This window comes from Pseudophryne corroboree, chromosome 6 (assembly GCF_028390025.1).
Source record: "Pseudophryne corroboree isolate aPseCor3 chromosome 6, aPseCor3.hap2, whole genome shotgun sequence".
Classification (NCBI taxonomy): Eukaryota; Metazoa; Chordata; class Amphibia; order Anura; family Myobatrachidae; genus Pseudophryne; species Pseudophryne corroboree.
This window is the reverse complement of record NC_086449.1, coordinates 810,892,047-810,915,811: the sequence shown is the minus strand read 5'-3', so window position 1 is coordinate 810,915,811 and position 23,765 is coordinate 810,892,047. Positions and strand designations below refer to the sequence as shown.

Below are 23,765 nucleotides of genomic sequence, written 5' to 3'. Positions count from 1 at the left end.
AGTGAGGGGACATCGGATCTGTCTTTATTGCATGTGACCACTTGGTGTGCGTGAAGCCTGTTTTTAGAGTTTGCTCTCGGACTGAGGCCTTGCTCCTCACATTAGCGTCTTTTCCGCACCACTGTAGAACGTGAATACACTGGCGGTGTGCAGGGTGCGTGTACCTACCTTGTGCTTTAGTCACGTTAGCATTTTCAGTTAAATATTAAGCAGAAAAGATGGATGCTGCAGCTTAGTCGAATTTTTCACGGCGTCAAACGAGGCCACTTGGTGCCATTTTGGGTATAGATTTACATAACCTTTGAATGTTTGTTGCAGCATAAAATGGGTGCAGGTAAAGGTTTTCGTGAGATAGAGCAGCACTGAACATGGGGCAGTGAGCGCCAGGGAATGTGGCCAGAGACACTGACGCGTTCCGTCTGCAAAGTGGCCACACCACCTGACCTGAGATGTTCATCTCCGATATTGGAAGGCACGGGCACAAGACTAAAACACACCAAACAGTTCTGATACAGTTACTGCCAGTGGCAGCTGCAGAGGTGGGGCCGCAGCACAGTCCAAAGTTCAAGGAAGCCACGCCAACTGCCACCCCACACACTGCCAAACACCGCCGGCTGGGACATACTGGCAGTTGGTGCGGCTCCTCTGTTTGAATGTTGGAATGTGCTGCAGCCTCAGCTCTGGAGCCGCCACTGATACATTTTCATATCAGGTCACTATTGTCAGCTACACTTGGCTACTCTCCCACAATGGAATCTCAGGTGGCGCTCCTGGACTACTGGAAGAAGAAACAAGTCCCCATGAGGATGACCGTGGCCACCTACTTCCTGAGTGATGTGGGCGACCATGAAACGATTTGTGCGGAATCGCGCAATCCCAGCCTTGCAACAGATTGTATAGCGGGGGCAGGGCCACATTGATGCAATAACACCATCATGCCCCCATACTGCCTACCTCTGCCACGTGCAGCCCCCCCCAAACAACGCTGACCTGCCTGTCCACTTCCGGAAGGGGCAGACCAGTAATTGGTAGGCTTGTTGCTAGCTCAAGAAACAAGGTAAAGGTTAAGATTAAGGGGTCTATTTACTAAGCCTCTGACGGAGATAAAGTCGCCGGTGATAAAGTGCCAGCCAATCAGCTCCTAGCTGCCATGTCACAGGCTGTGTTTGAAAAATACACCAAAGTAAGACACCTGAGCAAGGTGTATAGAGACTCGCCTCTCCACACACCTTGCTCAGGTGTCTTACTTTGGTGCAACTCCATTACACCCAGACGGGTACGTTTCCGACTGCCTTTCTGTTTCCAGCGGCTGTTACCATTCACACCGCCTCAGCCAGCTCCTCAGCACATAGCGCTACATCCTCTCTCCGCTGCACAGCATCTGTGGGAAACCCAGGACATCCGACCGGGGACGCCCGGCACACGGAAGAGCCCACCTGAGAGGTATTAACTACTGAACTATCACTGGTGATGAACAGTCATTCCATTCTTGGGAGTTTTATTCATTGCACCTATTGTTCATCGTTTGTGCACATTCAGCAGCGTATATCGGCAGCTGTGGAACATGGACTTTAGCTCTATAATATAGCTGCAGCACAGTATAAGTCCTCCAGCCGTGCAGACATTCTGAGACAAGTTCTGTGGGTTATTTTATTTTTCATTGTTTTTATCACATTATAATATTCATCTTTATTATGCATTAAATTTTTAAATTTTCATACGTTGGCTCTCGCTTTACTGTATTTCCGACATTCAGCGCAGCCGTTTTTCTTGGTTTCTCTCTTGTTACATGACGACACATAGCTGTTGGGCAAGCGCAGTATTTCAGAAATTTGTTTGTAGTATACATTTTTAATCTATGTGATACATCCCCTACTGAAGCGCTTTTCCAGCAGTCAATCTATCTTTGTTGTGTTTGAAAAATGACAGTTGGGAGCTGATTGGCTGGTACTTTACCTCCAGCAACTTTATCTCCATCAGAGGCTTTAGTAAATAGACCCCTAAGAATTCTTAAGTAACACATCCCTATTATGAAAAGGTTTAGTGGGACCTTAGATAAACAGATACGTAAAAGACTGTATACTCTCTCGCCTACACGGCACGTGCCTACGGCAGCTATTAATGGTACTAAAATTGCTTTATGTTCAATTATTGTTTATGTTATTCAACCTACAGGAAAAATAGGGGAAGGGGGTGCTGGATAAATGTGCGCAAACAGGGAACGTGCGCAATTATTAATTTAGGGTGAAAGTACAATGCCAGCGGCAGCAAAATTTCCAAATAGAGCCCTGCTTGCACAGTGAGATTGCACCTCCGCGGAGGAATAATTCATGAGTACACTTAGCTTGGAAACTGTCTGTGTCTCAGGTAGAGAGATGAACATCTATCTGGTCATCACAATCCAGACATCAATGTTTCCGCTATGGGGTTCCGATGACCGGTGAATGCAGCACGCTATGAGAAACACCAGCGGAATTGCATTTTCTGACGCGAGGTCACAGATTATCATGGATAAATTACTTAAAAATACCAGCCGGCTGCCGGAGGCACTCTTCGCACAGCCACTTTTAATTAACCCCTCAGCCGAAACCTAACACTCCGTAGAGCGATGCACATATTTCTGCTTAGGTAGTGATTCATTTCTCATTTATTTTGCTCTGCAATCCTGGTTTCGGAGAGTAGCAACAAGCACTGATTGGAAGCGGAGCTAAACCCGGGGATTATCACCTGGGTGATCCCATCTTTCTATGTCACCGAAATATTATTATTACACTGATGCCTTTGTACGTTCATATCAGATGTCACATATAATATATAGCAGAGGAACCTGAGCCAGTGCGCATACAGCCCCAGCAGGTACAGTACTGTGTGATTTCTTAGGGAGAGGTTTAGCAAATCTTGGAGAGAGATAAAGTGCAGAAGTGTTAAAGGCTGTGCTAGAAAAATGACAGAAGCGGATTAGTTGCTTTGAGCAACTTCTCCACTTTATCTCTCTTCGAAATTTGATAGCTCTCCCCCTATGTCTTTTGGACAGTATTTTTGCATGATGAAGGGGAGATTGGGATTTAGGCACCTGTAATAATGCTACAATTGCCTACGGAGTGTGAAAAAAGTTACTGTAGGTGGGGTTGGAAGAAAGACTGAAACAATAAGGTTACAGGAAAAAGAAATAGAAAGAAAGTGAAGGCAAATGAAAGAAGGAATAATGTGAAGGAGTGGAATGGAAATTAAAGGAAAAATAAGATTTTACTTACCGATAAATCTATTTCTCGTAGTCCGTAGTGGATGCTGGGACTCCGTCAGGACCATGGGGAATAGCGGCTCCGCAGGAGACAGGGCACAAAATAAAAGCTTAAGGATCAGGTGGTGTGCACTGGCTCCTCCCCCTATGACCCTCCTCCAAGCCTCAGTTAGGATACTGTGCCCGGACGAGCGTACATAATAAGGAAGGATCTTGAATCCCGGGTAAGACTCATACCAGCCACACCAATCACACCGTACAACTCGTGATCTGAACCCAGTTAACAGTATGATAAATGCAAAGGAGCCTCTGAAAAGATGGCTCAAACAATAATAACCCGAATTTTTGTAACAATAACTATATACAAGTATTGCAGACAATCCGCACTAGGGATGGGCGCCCAGCATCCACTACGGACTACGAGAAATAGATTTATCGGTAAGTAAAATCTTATTTTCTCTGACGTCCTAGTGGATGCTGGGACTCCGTCAGGACCATGGGGATTATACCAAAGCTCCCAAACGGGCGGGAGAGTGCGGATGACTCTGCAGCACCGAATGAGAGAACTCCAGGTCCTCCTCAGCCAGGGTATCAAATTTGTAGAATTTAGCAAACGTGTTTGCCCCTGACCAAGTAGCTGCTCGGCAAAGTTGTAAAGCCGAGACCCCTCGGGCAGCCGCCCAAGATGAGCCCACTTTCCTTGTGGAATGGGCTTTTACTGATTTTGGCTGTGGCAATCCTGCCACGGAATGTGCAAGCTGAATTGTACTACAAATCCAACGAGCAATCGTCTGCTTTGAAGCAGGAGCACCCAGCTTGTTGGGTGCATACAGGATAAACAGCGAGTCAGTTTTCCTGACTCCAGCCGTCCTGGAAACATATATTTTCAGGGCCCTGACAACGTCTAGCAACTTGGAGTCCTCCAAGTCCCTAGTAGCCGCAGGCACCACAATAGGTTGGTTCATGTGAAATGCAGAAACCACCTTAGGTAGAAATTGAGGACGAGTCCTCAATTCCGCCCTGTCAGAATGAAAAATTAAGTAAGGGCTTTTATATGATAAAGCCGCCAATTCTGACACCCGCCTGGCTGAAGCCAAGGCTAACAGCATCGACACCTTCCACGTGAGATATTTTAAGTCCACAGTGGAAAGTGGTTCAAACCAATGTGATTTTAGAAAACTCAATACAACATTGAGATCCCAAGGTGCCACTGGAGGCACAAAAGGAGGCTGTATGTGCAGCACCCCTTTCACAAATGTCTGAACTTCAGGTACTGAAGCCAGTTCTTTCTGGAAGAAAATCGACAAGGCCGAAATTTGAACCTTAATGGACCCTAATTTTAGGCCCATAGACAGTCCTGTTTGCAGGAAATGCAGGAAACGACCCAGTTGAAATTCCTCTGTAGGGGCCTTCTTGGCCTCACACCACGCAACATATTTACGCCAAATGCGGTGATAATGTTTTGCGGTTACTTCCTTCCTGGCTTTGACCAGAGTAGGGATGACTTCTTCTGGAATGCCCTTTTCCTTTAGGATCCGGCGTTCAACCGCCATGCCGTCAAACGCAGCCGCGGTAAGTCTTGGAACAGACAAGGCCCCTGCAGTAGCAGGTCCTTTCTTAGAGGTAGAGGCCACGGTTCGTCCGTGAGCATCTCTTGAAGTTCCGGGTACCAAGTCCTTCTTGGCCAATCCGGAACCACGAGTATAGTTCTTACTCCTCTCCTTCTTATGATTCTCAATACTTTTGGTGTGAGAGGCAGAGGAGGGAACACATACACTGACTGGTACACCCACGGCGTTACCAGAGCGTCCACTGCTATTGCCTGAGGGTCCCTTGACCTGGCGCAATATCTGTCCAGTTTTTTGTTCAGACGTGACGCCATCATGTCCACCTTTGGTTTTTCCCAACGGTTTACAATCAGGTGGAAGACTTCCGGGTGAAGTCCCCACTCTCCCGGGTGAAGGTCGTGTCTGCTGAGGAAGTCTGCTTCCCAGTTGTCCACTCCCGGAATGAACACTGCTGACAGTGCTATCACATGATTTTCCGCCCAGCGAAGAATCCTTGCAGCTTCTGTCATTGCCCTCCTGCTTCTCGTGCCGCCCTGTCTGTTTACGTGGGCGACTGACGTGATGTTGTCCGATTGGATCAACACCGCCTGACCCTGAAGCAGAGGTTTTGCTTGACTTAAGGCATTGTAAATGGCCCTTAGTTCCAGAATGTTTATATGAAGAGATGTTTCCATGCTTGACCACAAGCCCTGGAAATTCCTTCCCTGTGTGACTGCTCCCCAGCCTCTCAGGCTGGCATCCGTGGTTACCAGGATCCAATCCTGAATGCCAAATCTGCGGCCCTCTAGAAGATGAGCACTCTGCAGCCACCACAGGAGAGACACCCTTGTCCTTGGCGACAGGGTTATCCGCTGATGCATCTGAAGATGCGATCCGGACCATTTGTCCAGTAGATCCCACTGAAACGTTCTTGCATGGAATCTTCCGAATGGAATCGCTTCGTAAGAAGCCACCATTTTTCCCAGGACCCTCGTGCACTGATGTACTGAGACCTGTCCTGGTTTTAGGAGGTTCCTGACTAGCTCGGATAACTCCCTGGCCTTCTCCTCCGGGAGAAACACCTTCTTCTGGACTGTGTCCAGAATCATTCCTAGGAACAGTAGACGTGTCGTTGGAATCAGCTGCGATTTTGGAATATTTAGAATCCACCCGTGCTGACGTAACACTACCTGAGATAGTGCCACTCCGACTTCTAACTGTTCCCTGGTTCTTGCCCTTATCAGGAGATCGTCCAAGTAAGGGATAATTAAGATGCCTTTTCTTCGTAGAAGAATCATCATTTCGGCCATTACCTTGGTAAAGACCCGAGGTGCCGTGGACAATCCAAACGGCAGCGTCTGAAACTGATAATGACAGTTTTGTACTACAAACCTGAGGTACCCTTGGTGAGAAGGGTATATTGGGACGTGGAGATAAGCATCTTTGATGTCCAGAGACACCATATAGTCCCCTTCTTCCAGGTTCGCTATCACTGCTCTGAGTGACTCCATCTTGAATTTGAACCTTTTTATGTAAGTGTTCAAAGATTTCAGATTTAAGATTGGTCTCACCGAGCCGTCAGGCTTCGGTACCACAAACAGCGTGGAATAATACCCCTTTCCCTGTTGTAAGAGGGGTACCTTGATTATCACCTGCTGGGAATACAGCTTGTGAATGGCTTCCAAAACTGCCTCCCTGTCGGAGGGAGACTTTGGTAAAGCAGACTTCAGGAACCGATGAGGGGGAAACGCCTCGAATTCCAGTTTGTACCCCTGTGATACTACCTGTAGAATCCAGGGATCCACTTGCGAGTGAGCCCACTGCGCGTTGAAATTCTTGAGACGGGCCCCCACCATATCTGAGTCTGCTTGTAAAGCCCCAGCGTCATGCTGAAGACTTGGCAGAAGCAGAGGAGGGCTTCTGCTCCTGGGAAGCGGCTGCATGGTGCAGTCTTTTTTCCCTTCCTCTGCCCCGGGGCAGAAAAGAGTGGCCTTTTGCTCGCTTGTATTTATGGGAACGAAAGGACTGAGTTTGAAAAGACGGTGTCTTTTTCTGTTGATGTGAAGTGACCTGGGGTAAAAAGGTGGATTTTTCAGCCGTTGCCGTGGCCACCAGGTCCGATAGACCAGCCCCAAATAACTCCTCCCCTTTATACGGCAATACTTCCATGTGCCGTTTGGAATCTGCATCCCCTGACCACTGTCGCGTCCATAACGCTCTTCTGGCAGAGATGGACATAGCACTGACTCTTGATGCCAGGGTGCAAATATCCCTCTGTGCATCACGCATATATAGCAATGCATCCTTTAAATGCTCTATAGTTAACAAAATACTGTCCCTATCCAGGGTATCAATATTCTCAGTCAGGGAATCCGACCATGCGACTCCAGCACTACACATCCAGGCTGAGGCGATTGCTGGTCGCAGTATAACACCAGTATGTGTGTATATACTCTTTAGGATATTTTCCAGTCTTCTATCAGCCGGTTCTTTGAGGGTGGCCGTATCAGGGGACGGTAACGCTACTTGTTTAGATAAACGTGTGAGCGCCTTATCTACCCTAGGGGGTGTTTCCCAGCGCGTCCTAACCTCTGGCGGGAAAGGATATAGTGCTAATAATTTATTAGAAATTAGCTGTTTTTTATCGGGGAAAACCCACGCTTTATCACACACCTCATTTATTTCATCTGACTCAGGAAAAACTATTGGTAGTTTTTTCACCCCCCACATAATACCCTTCTTTGTGGTACTTGTAGTGTCAGAAAGGTTCAATGCCTCTTTCATTGCTGTGATCATGTAACGTGTGGCCCTGCTGGACATCACGTTTGTCTCGTCACCGTCGACACTAGACTCAGTATCTGTGTCTGGGTCTGTGTCGACCCACTGAGGTAACGGGCGTTTTAGGGCCCCTGACGGTGTCTGAGACGCCTGGACAGGCACTAATTGATTTGCCGGCTGTCTCATGTCGTCAACAGTTTTTTGCAAATTGCTGACATTATCACTTAATTGTTTAAATACAATCATCCAGTCAGGTGTCGACTCCCTAGGGGGTGACATCACTAACACAGGCAACTGCTCCGCTTCCACCTCATTTTCCTCCTCATACATGTCGACACACGCGTACCGACACACAGCACACACACCGGGAATGCTCTGATAGAGGACAGGACCCCACTTAGCCCTTTGGAGAGACAGAGGGAGAGTCTGCCAGCACACACCCAGCGCTATATATATATATACAGGGATAACCTTATATAAGTGTTACTCCCTTATAGCTGCTGTTAATATATTTATTTGCTGCCAAACGTGCCCCCCCTTCTCTTTTTTACCCTGATTCTGAAGCAGGACTGCAGGGGAGAGTCAGGGAGCCGTCCTTCCAGCGGAGCTGTGAGGGAAAATGGCGCTTGTGTGCTGAGGAGATAGGCTCCGCCCCTTCACGACGTCCTTATCTCCCGCTTTTTCTGTGTAAAATGGCAGGGGTAAAATACATCCATATAGCCCAGGAGCTATATGTGATGTATTCTTTTTAGCCACCTAAGGTATATACTGTAATATTGCGTCTCAGGGCGCTCCCCCCCCAGCGCCCTGCACCCTCAGTGACCGGAGTGTGAAGTGTGCTGAGAGCAATGGCGCACAGCTGCGGTGCTGTGCGCTACCTTAGTCTGAAGACAGGATCGTCTTCTGCCGCCGATTTCACCGGACCTCTTCGTCTCTTCTGGCTCTGTAAGGGGGACGGCGGCGCGGCTCTGGTGACCCATCCAGGCTGAACCTGTGATCGTCCCTCTGGAGCTAATGTCCAGTAGCCTAAGAAACCCGATCCACTCTGCACTCAGGTGAGTCCGTTTCTTCTCCCCTTAGTCCCACGATGCAGTGAGCCTGTTGCCAGCAGGACTCACTGAAAATAAAAAATCCTAAACTAAACTTTTATTCTAAGCAGCTCAGGAGAGCCACCTAGATTGCACCCTTCTCGGCCGGGCACAAAAATCTAACTGAGGCTTGGAGGAGGGTCATAGGGGGAGGAGCCAGTGCACACCACCTGATCCTTAAGCTTTTATTTTGTGCCCTGTCTCCTGCGGAGCCGCTATTCCCCATGGTCCTGACGGAGTCCCAGCATCCACTAGGACGTCAGAGAAATAAAGGAAAAATAGGAAGGAAAAATAGTGAAGAAATTGGAAAGGAAAATAACTGAAATGAAAGGTGAAGTGAAAAATAATACATTAAAGGAAAATTAAATGTCAAGAGAAAGGTGAAGAGAAAAGAAGGTAAAACAAAGGCAAAGGAGATTAAAGGTGAAGAGAAAGAAAAGAAGGAGCAAGGACGCTATGTGTACAAAGAAGGAAATGAATGGGAAGGAAAGGAAAAAGAAGGGAAAGGAAAAATAAATGAAAGAGGAAGATGAGAAAGGATAAGGAAGGAAGGACAAGGAAGGACATGGGCATGATGGGTGGAGAAAAGGAAAAAGAATGAGAAAGAAAAGAAACAAATGGAAAAGAGGAAGATGAGAAAGGATAAGGAAGGAAGGACAAGGAAGGGCATTGACATGATGGGTGGAGGAGAGGAAAAAGAATGAAAAGGAAAAGAAACTATGGAAAGAGGATAAAGAGAATGGGGAAGGAATGACAAAGAAGGGCATTGACATGATGGGTGGAGGAAAGGAAAAAGAATGAGAAGGAAAAGAAACAAAGAGGGAAAGAGGACGAAGAGAAAGGGGAAGGAAGGAATGACAAGGAAAGGCATGGACATGATGGGTGGAGGAGAGGAAAAAGAATGAGAAGGAAAATAAACTATGGAAAAGAGGAAGATGAGAAAGGATAAGGAAGGAAGGACAAGGAAGGGCATGGACATGATGGGTGAAGGAGAGGAAAAAGAATGAAAAGGAAATGAAACAAAGAGGGAAAGAGGATGAAGAGAATGGGGAAGGAAGTAATGACAAAAAAGGGCATTGACATGATGGGTGGCGGAAAGGAAAAAGAATAAGAAGGAAAAGAAACAAAGAGGGAAAGAGGACGAAGAGAAAGGGGAAGGAAGGAATGACAAGGAAAGGCATGGACATGATGGGTGGAGGAAAAGAAAAAGAATGAGAAGGAAAAGAAAAAGAAGAGAAAGAGGAGGAAAAGAATGGAAAGGAATGGCAGGACATAATGGGAGAAGGAAAGGAAAACAATGGAAACCGAAATTAAAGGAAAAGAAAGGGAAATTATGTGATGGATGAAAGCTGTGAAAGGAAAAGAAGAGGAAGAAAAGGAAATGGAAAACAAAGATCATAAAGGTGTTTGAAATTCAATGAAAATGAAAAATGCAACAGAATGTAAACGGAAGCTGAAAGAGTAAGGGAAAAGAAGGTGAAAATGGAAGTAAGGAAGAGAAACAAATTTACAGTAGGGGGAGATTTATCACAGCTTGGAGAGAGCTGATTGGTACCAACCAATCAGCTCCTGCCATTTTTTAAACACAGCCTGTAACATGTCACATAGGAGCTGATTGGTTGGTACTTTACCTCTATCCACTTTATCTCTCCCCAAACTTTCATAAATCGGTACCTTATTTAGATATATCTTAAGGAGAATAAAGTATCTCCTGGAGGGAACAATAATCCAGTGTAGAAGCAGTATAGGTGGTGGTAAGAAGGAAATGGGTGTGTGTGGGGGGGATGGGTGGGGGGTTGTTTAAATAAATTATTGTCATCTCTCCATTCACATGCATCACCACGCACAAAATTAAGAGTGTCGGAGATTCATGTCTGAAGTCAAACAAGCGTGTGGCCATAACATATTGAATGATGGGTTTTTTTTTCTAGATATGTTGCAACTCTTTCCTGTTGAGTTCCGTCACCTCTAATGGCCACCTGGCCTGCAAGAACTTTAGTAGGTCCCACAGGAAATGAGCCTCCTACGGACGTGAATGGTGAGTAGCTGAGGACCATCCATAAAGAAAAATCATGAGCCAGATCAGTATAAAGGGTAGAGGAGGTGACTGTAGTATATAAAATTGGGTAGAGGCAGAACAAGCTCATTACAGTCCAGCAACTCACATAAGTAACTTTGTAAATGGAACTTTTCCCTTTAATCAAATCACCAACTGAGAGTAAGCAGGCAAGACGAATGAGCCCATCACGGCTGAAGTATAGTTCCCGCAATTCTCCGGCTGATCGGCCGCAGCAATGGATACCAAAAAGCCGTCATTGTGGCACCTGCAGCTTCTATTAGCAGTGGGTGAGCAGAGCATATGTAAAAGACAGCACGGGCAATATAAGGTAACACTTCTTAGCCTTGGGAACTGAATCATGCTTCTTATGGCTCATTAGGATCTGTCAGCTGGTGCCCTTTACCGGCTACGGAGAGATGCTGATAACGCTAATCAGAAAAGGTGCTGACCTTTATCACACATTATTGCTACAAGGTCTAGAAAAAAAACCCATGGAACAATTCATACAAGTCTCAGAACAGGCTCATTCAACCTGTGTTTTGGACTTTGAGGGCTGGCTAACCTTTACACATCACTAAACAGCTTGACGTCTCTGAGTTCAGCTCTCACCGAGCCGTGAAAGTCAGCAACTGGGATACATCACAGCCCGCATCCTCGCCACTGAAATCAAAGTGTAAGCTCTTCGTGCAAAGGCCAACAGAACCAATCAAAGCAATTCTGGTTGTAGCATTTAACGTATTTAGTGTAATAATAAAGCTATATAGTAATAGAAATACTAAATATAAAACTTAGGCACAGTTTTATACCATCAATATAGACAACCAACAAACAGGCCTCTCACCTTTGAACTTGTGAAAAACCGCCCACAGCTCGGCTATATCGGTGGCAAAGGTGATATCGGTGTCCAGGACGATGACCCGCTCTAGGCTGGCGGGGAGAGTCTTGGTGAGTACTAGCTTCATAAGCCCGTATATTCCTGAGTAATGTTTATTTGGAATCCATGAAACCTCCGACTGTAGAGACAAGACAGACACAGGTGGTCAGATATTACGCAGCCCCCTTCACTGACCCTCCCTTCCACCCCAAAACAAAAACATTCAACCTGGACCTTCCGAAGTCTGACCTTTAAGGCAGGCTTGCTGCACAATAGGTGCAACCACAGGGGCAGCATGGACGGTGTAATGGTTAGTGTTACTGTCTCACAGCACTGAGGTCTTGGGTTCCATTCCCGCCACGCCCCTAACTGTGTGGAGTTTGTATGTTCTCCCAGTGCTTGCGTGGGCTTCCATCAATTCCTCCCACACTGCTTAAAGAATACTAATAGGTACTAGTGAGAATGTGATATGGAATAGAGAGTAAGCTCCTCTGGGGCAGGGATTGATGTGAATGGCCAGAAATTCTCTGTAAAGCGCTGCGGAATATGTGTGCGCTATATAAGTAACTGGTAATAAATAAAATCTCCAGTTTATCTGTCAGATTGTCTTTGTATTATTTATTTATTTATTTTTTATTTCGTAATAGTTTCTTGTATAGCACAGCAAATTCCGTTGCGCTTTACAATTGGAAACAACAGCGATAAAACTAAAGTGGGTAATAGCAGACAGACATAGAGGTAGGAGGGCCCTGCTCACAAGCTTACACTCTATAGGGAAACAGGGATTAATACACAAGGATAGGCGCTACCTATTGCATAGTTGTCCATCACATTGCAGAGGATCTTGGTGGGCTGTATGATATGGGGGGTCATTCCGAGTTGTCCCCTCGTTGGCGATTTTCGCAATGGAGCGATTAAGGCAAAAATGCATGCGCATGGTACGTATTTTAGCACAAAACTTAGTAGATTTACTCACGGCTGAACGAATAATTTTCATCGTTGAAGTGATCGTAGTGTGACTGACAGGAAGTGGGTGTTTCTGGGCGGAAACTGACCGTTTTCTGGGAGTGTGCGGAAAAACGCAGGCGTGCCAGGATAAAACGCAGGAGTGTCTGGAGAAATGGGGGAGTGGCTGGCCGAACGCAGGGCGTGTTTGTGACATCAAACCAGGAACGAAACGGGCTGAGCTGATCGCAGTGTAGGAGTAAGTCTCGAGCTACTCAGAAACTGCTAAGAATTTTCTATTCGCAATTCTGCTAATCTTTCGTTCGCAATTCTGCTAAGCTAAGATACACCCCCAGAGGGCGGCGGCCTAGCGTGTGCAATGCTGCTAAAGTCAGCTAGCGAGCGAACAACTCGGAATGAGGGCCTTGGTCACTCAGTAATGCAGACGTGTACGGACCGATTGCGGGGCGGACCGTGGTGGCTGCATGATGTCACACGCAGCCGCTGCGAGCCAAATTATGGCGTGTAGCCGTCTGCCTTCTCAGCTGGGCTATGTAGGCATAGGGCAAACCTAAACATGCAAAAGCATCGCCGTTGTGCAATGCGTTTGCATGTTTGCGGAGGTGGGGGTGGAGCAGGACTCGGCATGCGGGCGGACATGCCCTGTGCTGGGCCTCCCGCCGTACGTCACAGTAAAGAGTTGTAAATGTGCGTTTTTTGGCACATCTACAACTCATGCTGAATTAGGCCCGTAAGTGGATAGGAAATCTTATGAAGGTTATGTGGATTGGTCTGAAATTTGATAGGCTTGTCTGGGGAGGCGAGTTTTCAAGGGAACGTTTGAAGGTTTGGAGACTAGAGGTGAGTCTTCTTGTATGCGGAAGGGCATTCCACAGAAGTGGCCGCAGACTGGAGAAAGTCCTGTAATTCTGAGTAGGAGCGAGTAATAAGTGTGGATGAGAAACGCAGATCTTGTGCAGAGTGGAGAGGTCGGGTTGGAGGATATTTTGAGATAAAAGACATGTACGTTGGCGCAGTTTGGTTAATGGCCTTGTGTGTGAGCTAAAGTATTTTATATTTAATATGGTAGAATACAGGTATATGCCATTAAATATATACATACACACACACCCACACACATACTGTATCTAGATTCTGCATGACTGAGCACCAGGAGTGGCTGCAAGTCCACACATCTCTTCCACCTGAATTTGGACGTTTGCGTCTATATACATTCACACCATAACGAGCAATCCTCAGCTGGTTTTAGGAGCCCTTTACGATTTGCAGTGTCACGAGTGAGAGCGCGCTCGCACAGGAATCCCCGGGATCATAAAACTCTCCTGATTTCTCGGTGTAATCTGAATTGCTGGGTAACACTTTGATGTATTAGTGTAGAGTTTTAGCGTATGCTCCTACAGTAAATGAAAGAAATCACACTGCAGAACGCTGATAACACCATCTGTACAGCAGGGGATAAATCAGGTGTCTTATGTGTGGTGTAAACGCTCTGCGGTGCCACATAGCATTGCATCTCTGACACCTATATATCTCTCACATTCCTGCGATGTCAGGAAATGCAGCTGTGTGATTACGGCATGCATGCTGATGTGTTACTGCGGCTAGAACATGACAATCCAGTACACGCCATCTTTCTGCACAAAGGGTATATTTACAAAGAAGACAATAAAGCAGATGTAACTAATGTAATGCAGGGGGCACAAAAAGCCTTACCACTGCAATTCGCCAAAGGCTCACCATACTTTTTGCAACTTTTGCAGTATCAGGGACCCCTCTGCCGGGAGCTTAATGCTGCTACAGTGGCTTTACTAGGACAGCAGCTGCACTCTGCGCTGTCTCCTCTCTGTGCATACATGCCGGGCACTAGGACCAGGAGTCTGCAGGGAGGTGCGACCTCCAACCTGATGTGCATCTTTTTTACTGTGTAAGGGTGTGTACACACGGTGAGATTCGGACTTAACCGATTCTCACTGTGCGACGGGGGGCCGGGTCGGCACTTAGCCAGTATCGCAAGCACATAATGAGTGTGCTTGCGATCCTGGTACTGTGCGATTTTGGCTAAGTGTCAATCTTGACTATCTCTTCTATAGAGATAGTCAAGATTGACTTGCCTGCACAGTCTATTTTTTCTGCCGATGCCGACCGCGCGGGGCCGCGCATCGGCATCGAATCGGGATCGCAAGGTGACTGTCACCTTGCGATCTGCACTATCTTTTCTTCCGATTCTGACTATATAGTCAGAATCGGAAGAAAAGATCTCACCGTGTGTACACACCTTAAGAGTGGGGCTGATTCAATCGTCCGCTGTGTTTACACTGCAGGTTTTGATGCCCAAAGCTATTACATTTTTCTGAATTTTCACAGTGCTGTAAACCCACAGGTAACGTACGTTGTTAACGCATAGATTCTACATTGAGTGCCGAAATCTATGGGTGTTCCCAGCGCGTTAAGTCCCAGAGAGAGCATTTAACGTGGATTTAAATCTTACAGTTACCTCCTCTGAGTTATGGTGCGAAATTGGCTTTATGGGGAGATATCAAAACGTTCCAAACTGACAAAGTGGGGAAGTTGCCGATAGTAACAAACAAGCCTTAGCTGCCATTTTATAGAAGGTGCTAGTTGAATGATACTAAGAAGCTGATTGCTACTCCCCGATTTCTGTTTAGGTTTCTTTATCTTGTATAGTACTAGAAGCCTCAGAATGGTATTACCTTTCATTATGTTCAAAAATAGGGTGTGCAGTTCAATACCCTCTTTTCCTCCATATTTGTGAATGTATTGGCACCCCTTCACGGATGCCGGTGGTCATGTGATGAACGATGCCGGAATCCCGAAACCACTTGGGAACACCGACTGCCGACATCCCGAAGGTAAGTATCAGGGTAACTGTTAGGGTTACGGCCCCCTTGGGAGAGGGTCAGGGTTAGGCACTGGGGAGTGGGGGAGAGGGGAATTAGCCCTAGCCACCACCCCTTGAGGGTTAAGGGGTGAGGAGGTAAAAATACTTACCCCTTACAACGTTGAGATCTTCAATGACGGGACGCCGGCATCAGTCATGTGACCGCCGGCATCCCGACGAGCGGTATTTCATACCAAACCCCTCCCATCTACCATTAAGTGTTTTAATTAGCACAGGTTCCTACATTTCTGACCCCACATAAATAAGGTAAGACTTGGATACATTTATATAATGTGTTAGTATTAGAGATGTTAGGGACCCATGTAATGAAGTCGCCTGGACGTGGTGGATGGGCCAACATGTTTGGCCAAATTTGCGGTAAGAACCTCACTTATACTCAATGTTAATTGTAAGAGTTTATCAAAATTATTTTGACTATCAGTGTTCTTAGTCCATAGAGTGTGCATCAGCATTTTTCCGTATCTTGTACGGTTTGATACACCTCCCCCATCAGTGGGAACACAAACATGACATCACAAGGAAAAATGTTTTTGTTGCGCTACACCTTTTTTTTTGTGTTTAGCTTTGTAAATGATTCCCTGTTTCCACCTAATAATGGAGCCCCAAACCCCAGAAGGATACGGTACATCAGGCTGTAGACACCTCAGTAAGAGGAGACCACTTAGAGCCCAGCGGAGAGGAAATAATCAAGATCAAGGGATAGTTTCCACACAAGTAGCAGTACCATAAATATATATTACAGTCACATCAAGCGAAACATTATCATATTATCCTCTCGACAGTGGCCAAAGCAGAAAATACGAGTGTGGGTCTCAGCGGAAGGAAAGAAAATAGCATAATAATGATATTTTGCATGAAGCTGGAATAATATTGTATTTTGTGTGTGTGATATAGTTACAGTATAGATAGAGTAGGTGGCTATTTCCTCTGGGAGTTTATATAGTTATTACGGTGTAATGTGCTCGCTTGTCAATATATTCTACTGTCAATTTTCCAAAACAAGAAAACGTTGTGGGCTGGACGTGACATTAAAATAGGGGGGGGGGGGGGGGGGGGCGACATCATTAATATTTATTAAAGAGTAACGAATGGCTATTTTGTCCGCTTCATTGTATTTCTTTTATAGGTTTCTTTAGATTTAAATTGTATTTTTCTCTCTCCAATCTTATTTTTACTGAACGCGACTCTCACTTACTCTCTTTCCGGTTGAGACCCTCTTTTGGGGAAATGTTATTGGCTGACCGTCCGGACCACACACTGATGTCATCGGCAACATCGATAACTAGGAACGAAGTCCTGATGGGCGTGGTTCCTATCCTGTGTCTAGATCTATTCTGGATCTTGTACAAACAAAAAAAAACTCCCCGTCCTTCTGCGTTTTTACCGATTTTCAAATGTACTAACCCCCGGCCGCCCGCTTATCGATGCGGAGGGTAACGTCAGCTTTTTCTAGCGTTACCCTATACAAGCCTATAGCCTTACCACATCCCGCTGCCTCTGCCGCCGCCGCCACTCACTCCAGCCCCCCTCACCTGTGTGCTGCCAGCGTTCCAGCCTGCTCCCGGATGCCCCATCCTCCTCCTCACTCAGAAACACATCCTCATTCTTCTATTTTTGCACACTTGTATTTGTATGCTTGCAAGAATTTTTTATCATTCTATTTATAAAGCGCCTGCATGTTTCGCAGCTCTGTACAGTGCCACGCCGGGCATACAGCGGGCACGTAGCGTCGCAATACAAAAATCCTTTATAAATAGCATTAGCCAAAATGTAGCTGTGCGCTGCAACAATTAAGTATTAAGCCAAAAAAATGGAAATAATTAAAATGTAGAAATAAAAACTCTTGGCTATCCGCCCTAACTCCATTTGTTTGTGCGCTGTGCCAATAGGCCCCTACGGGCAGGAGCTGGAGAACTGGCACCAGGTTTCTGATACCTGGTATCATTCTGTGTCAATAGACAACTTGTGGTGGAAGGAAGGGGGGGGGGGGGGGAGAATTGCGGCTTGGGATATCTATTCATTGGGTTAGTAACGTTTTAATGCGAGCGCTGTACGAGGCAGCAGTTGGCATCTAAGACTCCGGGGCCCATAGAATCTTCCAAAAACAACCCCAGCTGGAAAATATTACATAGAAATCCACACAAATAACAATTCACGTTCCAAGTGGTCTAATTGCTAAAGGAAGCAGAGAAGCATTGAGCCAGAAGACTGAGCGTGTTGCCGCACTTGTAACTATCGTTCCCCTGCATTCTGCAAGGCCTAGAAGCCAACAGCGCTATACCCTTTCACTGCGAGAGTGAGATGCCGTTACAGCCGGGTCTCCAGCAGGGTGTTTCTATTTTATAACCTGTAGTTACAAAGCAATAAAGATGTTCTTCAATTGCTACTGTTATGTTTAATTGCATATTTAACTATGCCGTCTTTGTATTTTACATATTCAATTTGTCAAGCGATGTTTCCAGCAAAGCAACATGAGACGTGCTCTAAAATGACAAGCCCATGCAGCGCATCTCAATGTCCACAAGAGGGCAGCACTTATAAAATATAAAAACCTTAATGCAAGTACTGTATACATATATCTGGTAACTATATGTGACCTGTAATCCCAGATTAAATTCACAATAAAATCCTTAAAGATGAAATAAAGATTTTTTTTTCTGTGCTTATAAATAATTTTGTATTTTTTTAGCTTTTCATTTCCTTCACCGAAGCGAATTTCTTTTTAAAGTACTAGAATACTATTAAATTTAGTTCCTCCTTCTCAATTTGCACAAAATGCCAGTGGTAGAGTAAAGGGAAGATATGAAACAAAAACAGTTGATAACTAATATGTGGTTATGCCACAATTTATATTTGTATGTACTATAAATCAATTCTCTTATGTAAGTTTTCAGTTCTGTCCAATAAGATCACACAGCCGTGCAATGAGGGTGCAAATGCCCAACAAAGGAGCTTCAGGGATGCAATATCATTTTTGGACACCAGGTGGTGATACAGAGACCTTCCAGTTTGTAGTCTATTCTAAGGCAGCATGGAGATATACTGTACTGCATGCATGTCCAAACTGCGGCCCTCCAGCTGTTGTGAAACTACATATCCCAGCATGCCCTGACACAGTTTTGCTGTCAGAGAATGCTAAAGCTGTGTCAGGGCATGCTGGGATGTGTAGTTTCTCAACAGCTGGAGGGCCGCAGTTTGGACATGCCTGCTGTACTGCATGCTGTGCCATTCATTATATTATTACATTTATATGGTTATGTATCTGCTATACAGGTCTTAAAAAAATGCTGTCGAAATTGATTCTAATTTACGGTCAACTTGTACCCATAAAAATTGTATTTGTTTTATGATAATTTCCATTTTGCTATGCCTATTACATTTGGAATTACAGTAAGCAGCTGCTCAAAAATATTGCACATGGCTCTGCAATGCCTTCCACACTGCAACCTAGGAGGTTTTTATATGTAGACAGATGTTTCATGTCAGGTGCAAGTTAGACCAAGTGGAACCACATTTATGCAATATTTCTTCATTATTAAATCTGGTTAATTAATATAATCTATCTGCGCAGACTCATTTATTTTGGAATCAAGTGCTGGTTAGTATTGGGTATTCTTGGAACCAGAGTCATGTTTCCTTTGGGTGTCACATGACATACAGCCAGGCTCCTCCCTCTTTGTGACGCCACAGTCTGACTACGTATATCATGGCGGAATGCTATAGGATTAGGAGGCTGCCCCCTTCCCCATCCCCCCTGCCCCAGGCTGCTCCCTATCAGAGTTTATACCATTTTATTCCATCACCATTTCAGCCAACATTTTTTGTAGGTATTACTGCAAAAGGTTAATGTGTCTGGTACGGAAAACTGTCCTGATTAAACGCGCTACTGAGTGTCCAACCCACTGTTAATAATTTGGGGCACCACATGTCCCCGGCCTAATTAGGATAAATTCAATTTTGCACAAGAACAATGTAGCCTAATTTGCTTATGCAAATGAGACTAATAAGCTGAGGTGCTGAGAGTATTTAGGTAAGCCGTGTGCAGGACAGAAGCAGGCGGGGAGAGGAGACGGCTGACAGACAGTCACCTTCATGGCGGATGCATTGCACAAGCTCCTTCCAGCACACAGGTATCATCCTGCTTCTGTGTTATTAACACAGGATCCACGTGTGGTGATCCCTGGTCTTTAGCCTCCAGCCGTGGAGATAATCCCCGGATACAAACATGATAATCGTCCGAGAAGCATCCGTGTAGTTCAGCGTAACCCCAGCTGCTCTCTGCAAACTCTCTTAACCCCATCAGCTGCTGAGGACCTTTGGTATCTACTGTACAGGTGGTGATGAAGGATCTCTCCAGTCAAATCTGCTGTACATTATATTATGCTAGCTATTACTTCCAGAGATCCTTACCACTGGAACTACCTCTCTACAGGTGCCGGAGACCTCAGCGTGTAAATGAGGCAGAGGAGACAGACTGAGCAGCACCCTGGCGGTTATAAGAGGGAAATGACCTCTGGATCTGCAGAGGTTTTAGTGACACAAGTGTAATTGTATTTCACGGCCACGCTAAAGAATACACTTTATGGAACTTTTATTTATTGAGAATACTATTCTTCAAGAGCAAGTACAGCTACTAACTCACATTAATAAATCCATACCTACCTACTTGCCCTGGAATGTCCAGGAGACGTATAGTTTGTGGAGCTCTCCCCATCTCCTGGGAGAACATATCCAGATCCCTCCCACTTCCCTTGTAAAATGAGCGGGAAGAAGGTGTGGTGATGCCTCCTTATGGCTCCACCCACCCCTTTCAGGATTAGGTCGCGGGGTGGGGTCATGATGACACAAATAGTGACGCCTCCTTCTGTGCACTTGGTCCCGAAAGTCGGCAAGTATGGAAAAATAATGTGAAAAACTATGGCCCTCATTCCGAGTTGATCGGTCGCAAGGCGAATTTAGCAGAGTTACACACGCTAAGCCGCCGCCTACTGGGAGTGAATCTTAGCTTCTTAAAATTGCGACCGATGTATTCGCAATATTGCGATTACTAACTACTTAGCAGTTTCAGAGTAGCTTCAGACTTACTCTGCCTGTGCGATCATTTCAGTGCTTGTCGTTCCTGGTTGACGTCACAAACACACCCAGCGTTCGCCCAGGCACTCCCACCGTTTCCCCGGCCACTCCTGCGTTTTTTCCGGAAACGGTAGCGTTTTCAGCCACACGCCCCTGAAACGCCGTGTTTCCGCCCAGTAACACCCATTTCCTGTCAATCACATTACGATCGCCGGAGCGATGAAAAAGCCGTGAGTAAAATTACTTTCTACATAGTAAAGTTACTTGGCGCAGTCGCAGTGCGAACATTGCGCATGCGTACTAAGCGGATTTTCACTGCGATGCGATGAAAAATACCGAGCGAACAACTCGGAATGAGGGCCAATGTATTGCCCTCTTTCAGCTCTATAATTTTACAAATAAACACACCACTAACAATTATTATATTTATAAAGCATAGGTGTCGTGACGCATGCCCCATAACAAAGTTTAGACTGTCATCCGTTATACAATCCCACACTAAACGGACAGGTCATTCCATTTTTCTGTGGTTAATCAAAGCTATCCCATGATGCAACAGGTCTGTTCTGGGTACGGAGTCATGTGATCATTCGGAACCAATGATCTGAAAGCTGACAGACACAGTGAGCATGCCCCTGCCAGTACGGAATGTAGTTATGTGTTCGGTTGTCAGGAGACCGCCGGTCACAATACCAACGACTACATCCCACCGCCTCACAAACCCCACAGCCGGTATGCCGACTAGCAGGGACTATTACCACTCGTGGGTGTCCACGACACCCATAGAGTGGGAATAGAATCTGTGGAGAGCACAACTCGTCACTGAGCTCGCTGCCCCTCCCCTCCACCGGCATTATAATCCCCGGGATCCCGGCGTCGGTATAGTGACCGGCGGGATCCCAAGCACCGGTCACCCATACCCAACCCGCCAGTACATGGGATATTTACACTACATTTATATCTGCAAAGGAGGGGTCTAACGTCCTACATATACATCTACAAAGGAGGGGGTCTAACTTCCTACATATATATCTGCAAAGGAGGGGTCTATCGTCCTACATATAAATCTGCAAAGGAGGGGGTGTAGCTTCCTACATATATATCTGCAAAGGAGGGGGTCTAACTTCCTACATATATATCTGTAAAGGAGGGGTCTAACTTCCTACATATATATCTGAAAGGAGGGGGTGTAACTTCCTACATATATATCTGCAAAGGAGGAGTTCTAACTTCCTAAATATATCTGTAAAAGGAGGGGGTCAAACTTCCTACATATATATCTGCAAAGGAGGGGGTCTAATGTCCTGCATATATATCTGCAAAGGAGGGGGTGTAACTTCCTACATATATATCTGTAAAGGAGAGGGTCTAACTTCCTACATATATATCTGCAAAGGAGGGGGTCTAACTTCCTACATATATATCTGCAAAGGAGGGGTCTAATGTCCTACATATATATCTGCAAAGGAGGGGGTGTAACTTCCTACATATATATCTGTAAAGGAGAGGGTCTAACTTCCTACATATATATCTGCAAAGGAGGGGGTCTAACTTTCTACATATATATCTGTAAAGGAGGGGGTCTAATGTCCTACATATATATCTGTAAAGGAGGGGGTCTAACTTTCTACATATATATCTGTAAAGGAGAGGGTCTAACTTCCTACATATATATCTGCAAAGGAGGGGGTCTAACTTCCTACATATATATCTGTAAAGAAGGGGGTCTAACTTTCTACATATATATCTGTAAAGGAGAGGGTCTAACTTCCTACATATCTATCTGCAAAGGAGGGGGTCTAACTTCCTACATATATATCTGCAGAGGAGGGGGTCTAACTTCGTGCAGACATGATGTAAAAAGATGAATATACAAGAAAATATACAGCTGTAACTGTATGCTTATTTCTGCGCTGTCTGTTTGATACACGGCGGTTGTCTGTAGGGGACAGGTTGGCTTTGAAGCCTGGGACAGACTATACGGGTGTAGTATGAGTGGCCGGTATCCTGGGGGCCAGCATACCGGCGCTGGGATCTCGACCGCCGGCATACCGACAGCTGGGCAAGCGCTAATGAGCCCCTTGCGGACTCGCTGCGCTCGCTACGCTATTTATTCTCCCTTCAGGGGGCTCGTGGACCCCCAAGAGGGAGAATATGTGTCGGTATGCCGGCGGTCGGGATCCTGGCGTCGGTATGCTGGTCGCCGGGATCCTGGCCGGCAGTATACTGAAGACCACCCGACTATACACCTACTCCCTGGTCATGAAATATTGTATGATTGCACCTCAGCCCCTGGAGTACCGGTCTGCACCAACACTGGTTATAGGGCTTTCATGTCGCATATTGCAAGAAATGTTTAAATATGAATGTACAGCTATGGACCACGGAGGTTAATGACATTGGGCCTAATTCAGAACTGATCGCAGGCGTGCCCAAGTGTTATCAGGGCGGGTGTGTGACGTCAGCTCCGCCCCGATCAGCCTGATTCTATCACACTGTAGGAGTAGGTCCTGGCCTGCGCACAGACTGGAAAAATCATTCAGAGGAGAGTGAGGTGCGAACGGATATGCTGCTGACCGGCGTTCACGGAGATTTTTGCACAGGGCGGGTTGTCGCCTTGTCTGGGCGGTGACTATCTGATCGCAGATCTCTGCAAATTCGCAGAGGAGCGATTAGGTCTGAGTTAGGCTGATTATTGAGTGTTTTTCTCTGTAGCTATTCTAACAAAGGAAAGAATTACCCTCCCCCACACCCTATTAGTCAGCAAATGCCCCTCGTGCCTCTTTAAGACAATGCCCTGATGATGCCCCGCCCCTATGTACGAATACACCAATCCACACGGAGCATTTCTGGAAAGCAAGTCCGCAAAGCTGTCAGTCACTCTCTGCCTGTCCACGTTGGGAAGTTAATTAATAAAGCTATGCGTCTATACCGGTGATTCCCAAACATGGTCCTCAAGGCACCGCAACAGTCCAGGCATTAGGAATATCCCTATTTGAGCACAGATGGCATAATCAAACTGATTGAGATACTACTGAAGCTACCTGTGCCTAAGCATGGATGATGCCTATTCAAATATTCCTTTCCCCGTATAACTCGGCTGACGGCGATGGGACGAACCTATTGTACACATCCAGCGTGTCTCCAAGGAACATGTCACCTTGCGTCCACTGACTGCAGAAGTCTGAATTAAAGCCGCGGTGAGACTCTTGTCAGACT

The 23,765-nt window shown here is 46.0% G+C and overlaps 1 protein-coding gene across 2 annotated transcripts in view; it reads right to left on the bottom strand.

Moving 5' to 3' along the window:
- LARGE1 (LARGE xylosyl- and glucuronyltransferase 1) overlaps positions 1–23,765 on the bottom strand; it is a 464,898-nt gene that overhangs the window by 163,924 nt on the left and 277,209 nt on the right. For both annotated transcript variants that reach the window (XM_063929035.1, XM_063929036.1), the window contains exon 6: positions 11,555–11,726. In XM_063929035.1, the coding sequence (XP_063785105.1) occupies positions 11,555–11,726 (172 nt within the window). The remainder of the gene's footprint in view (positions 1–11,554; positions 11,727–23,765) is intronic.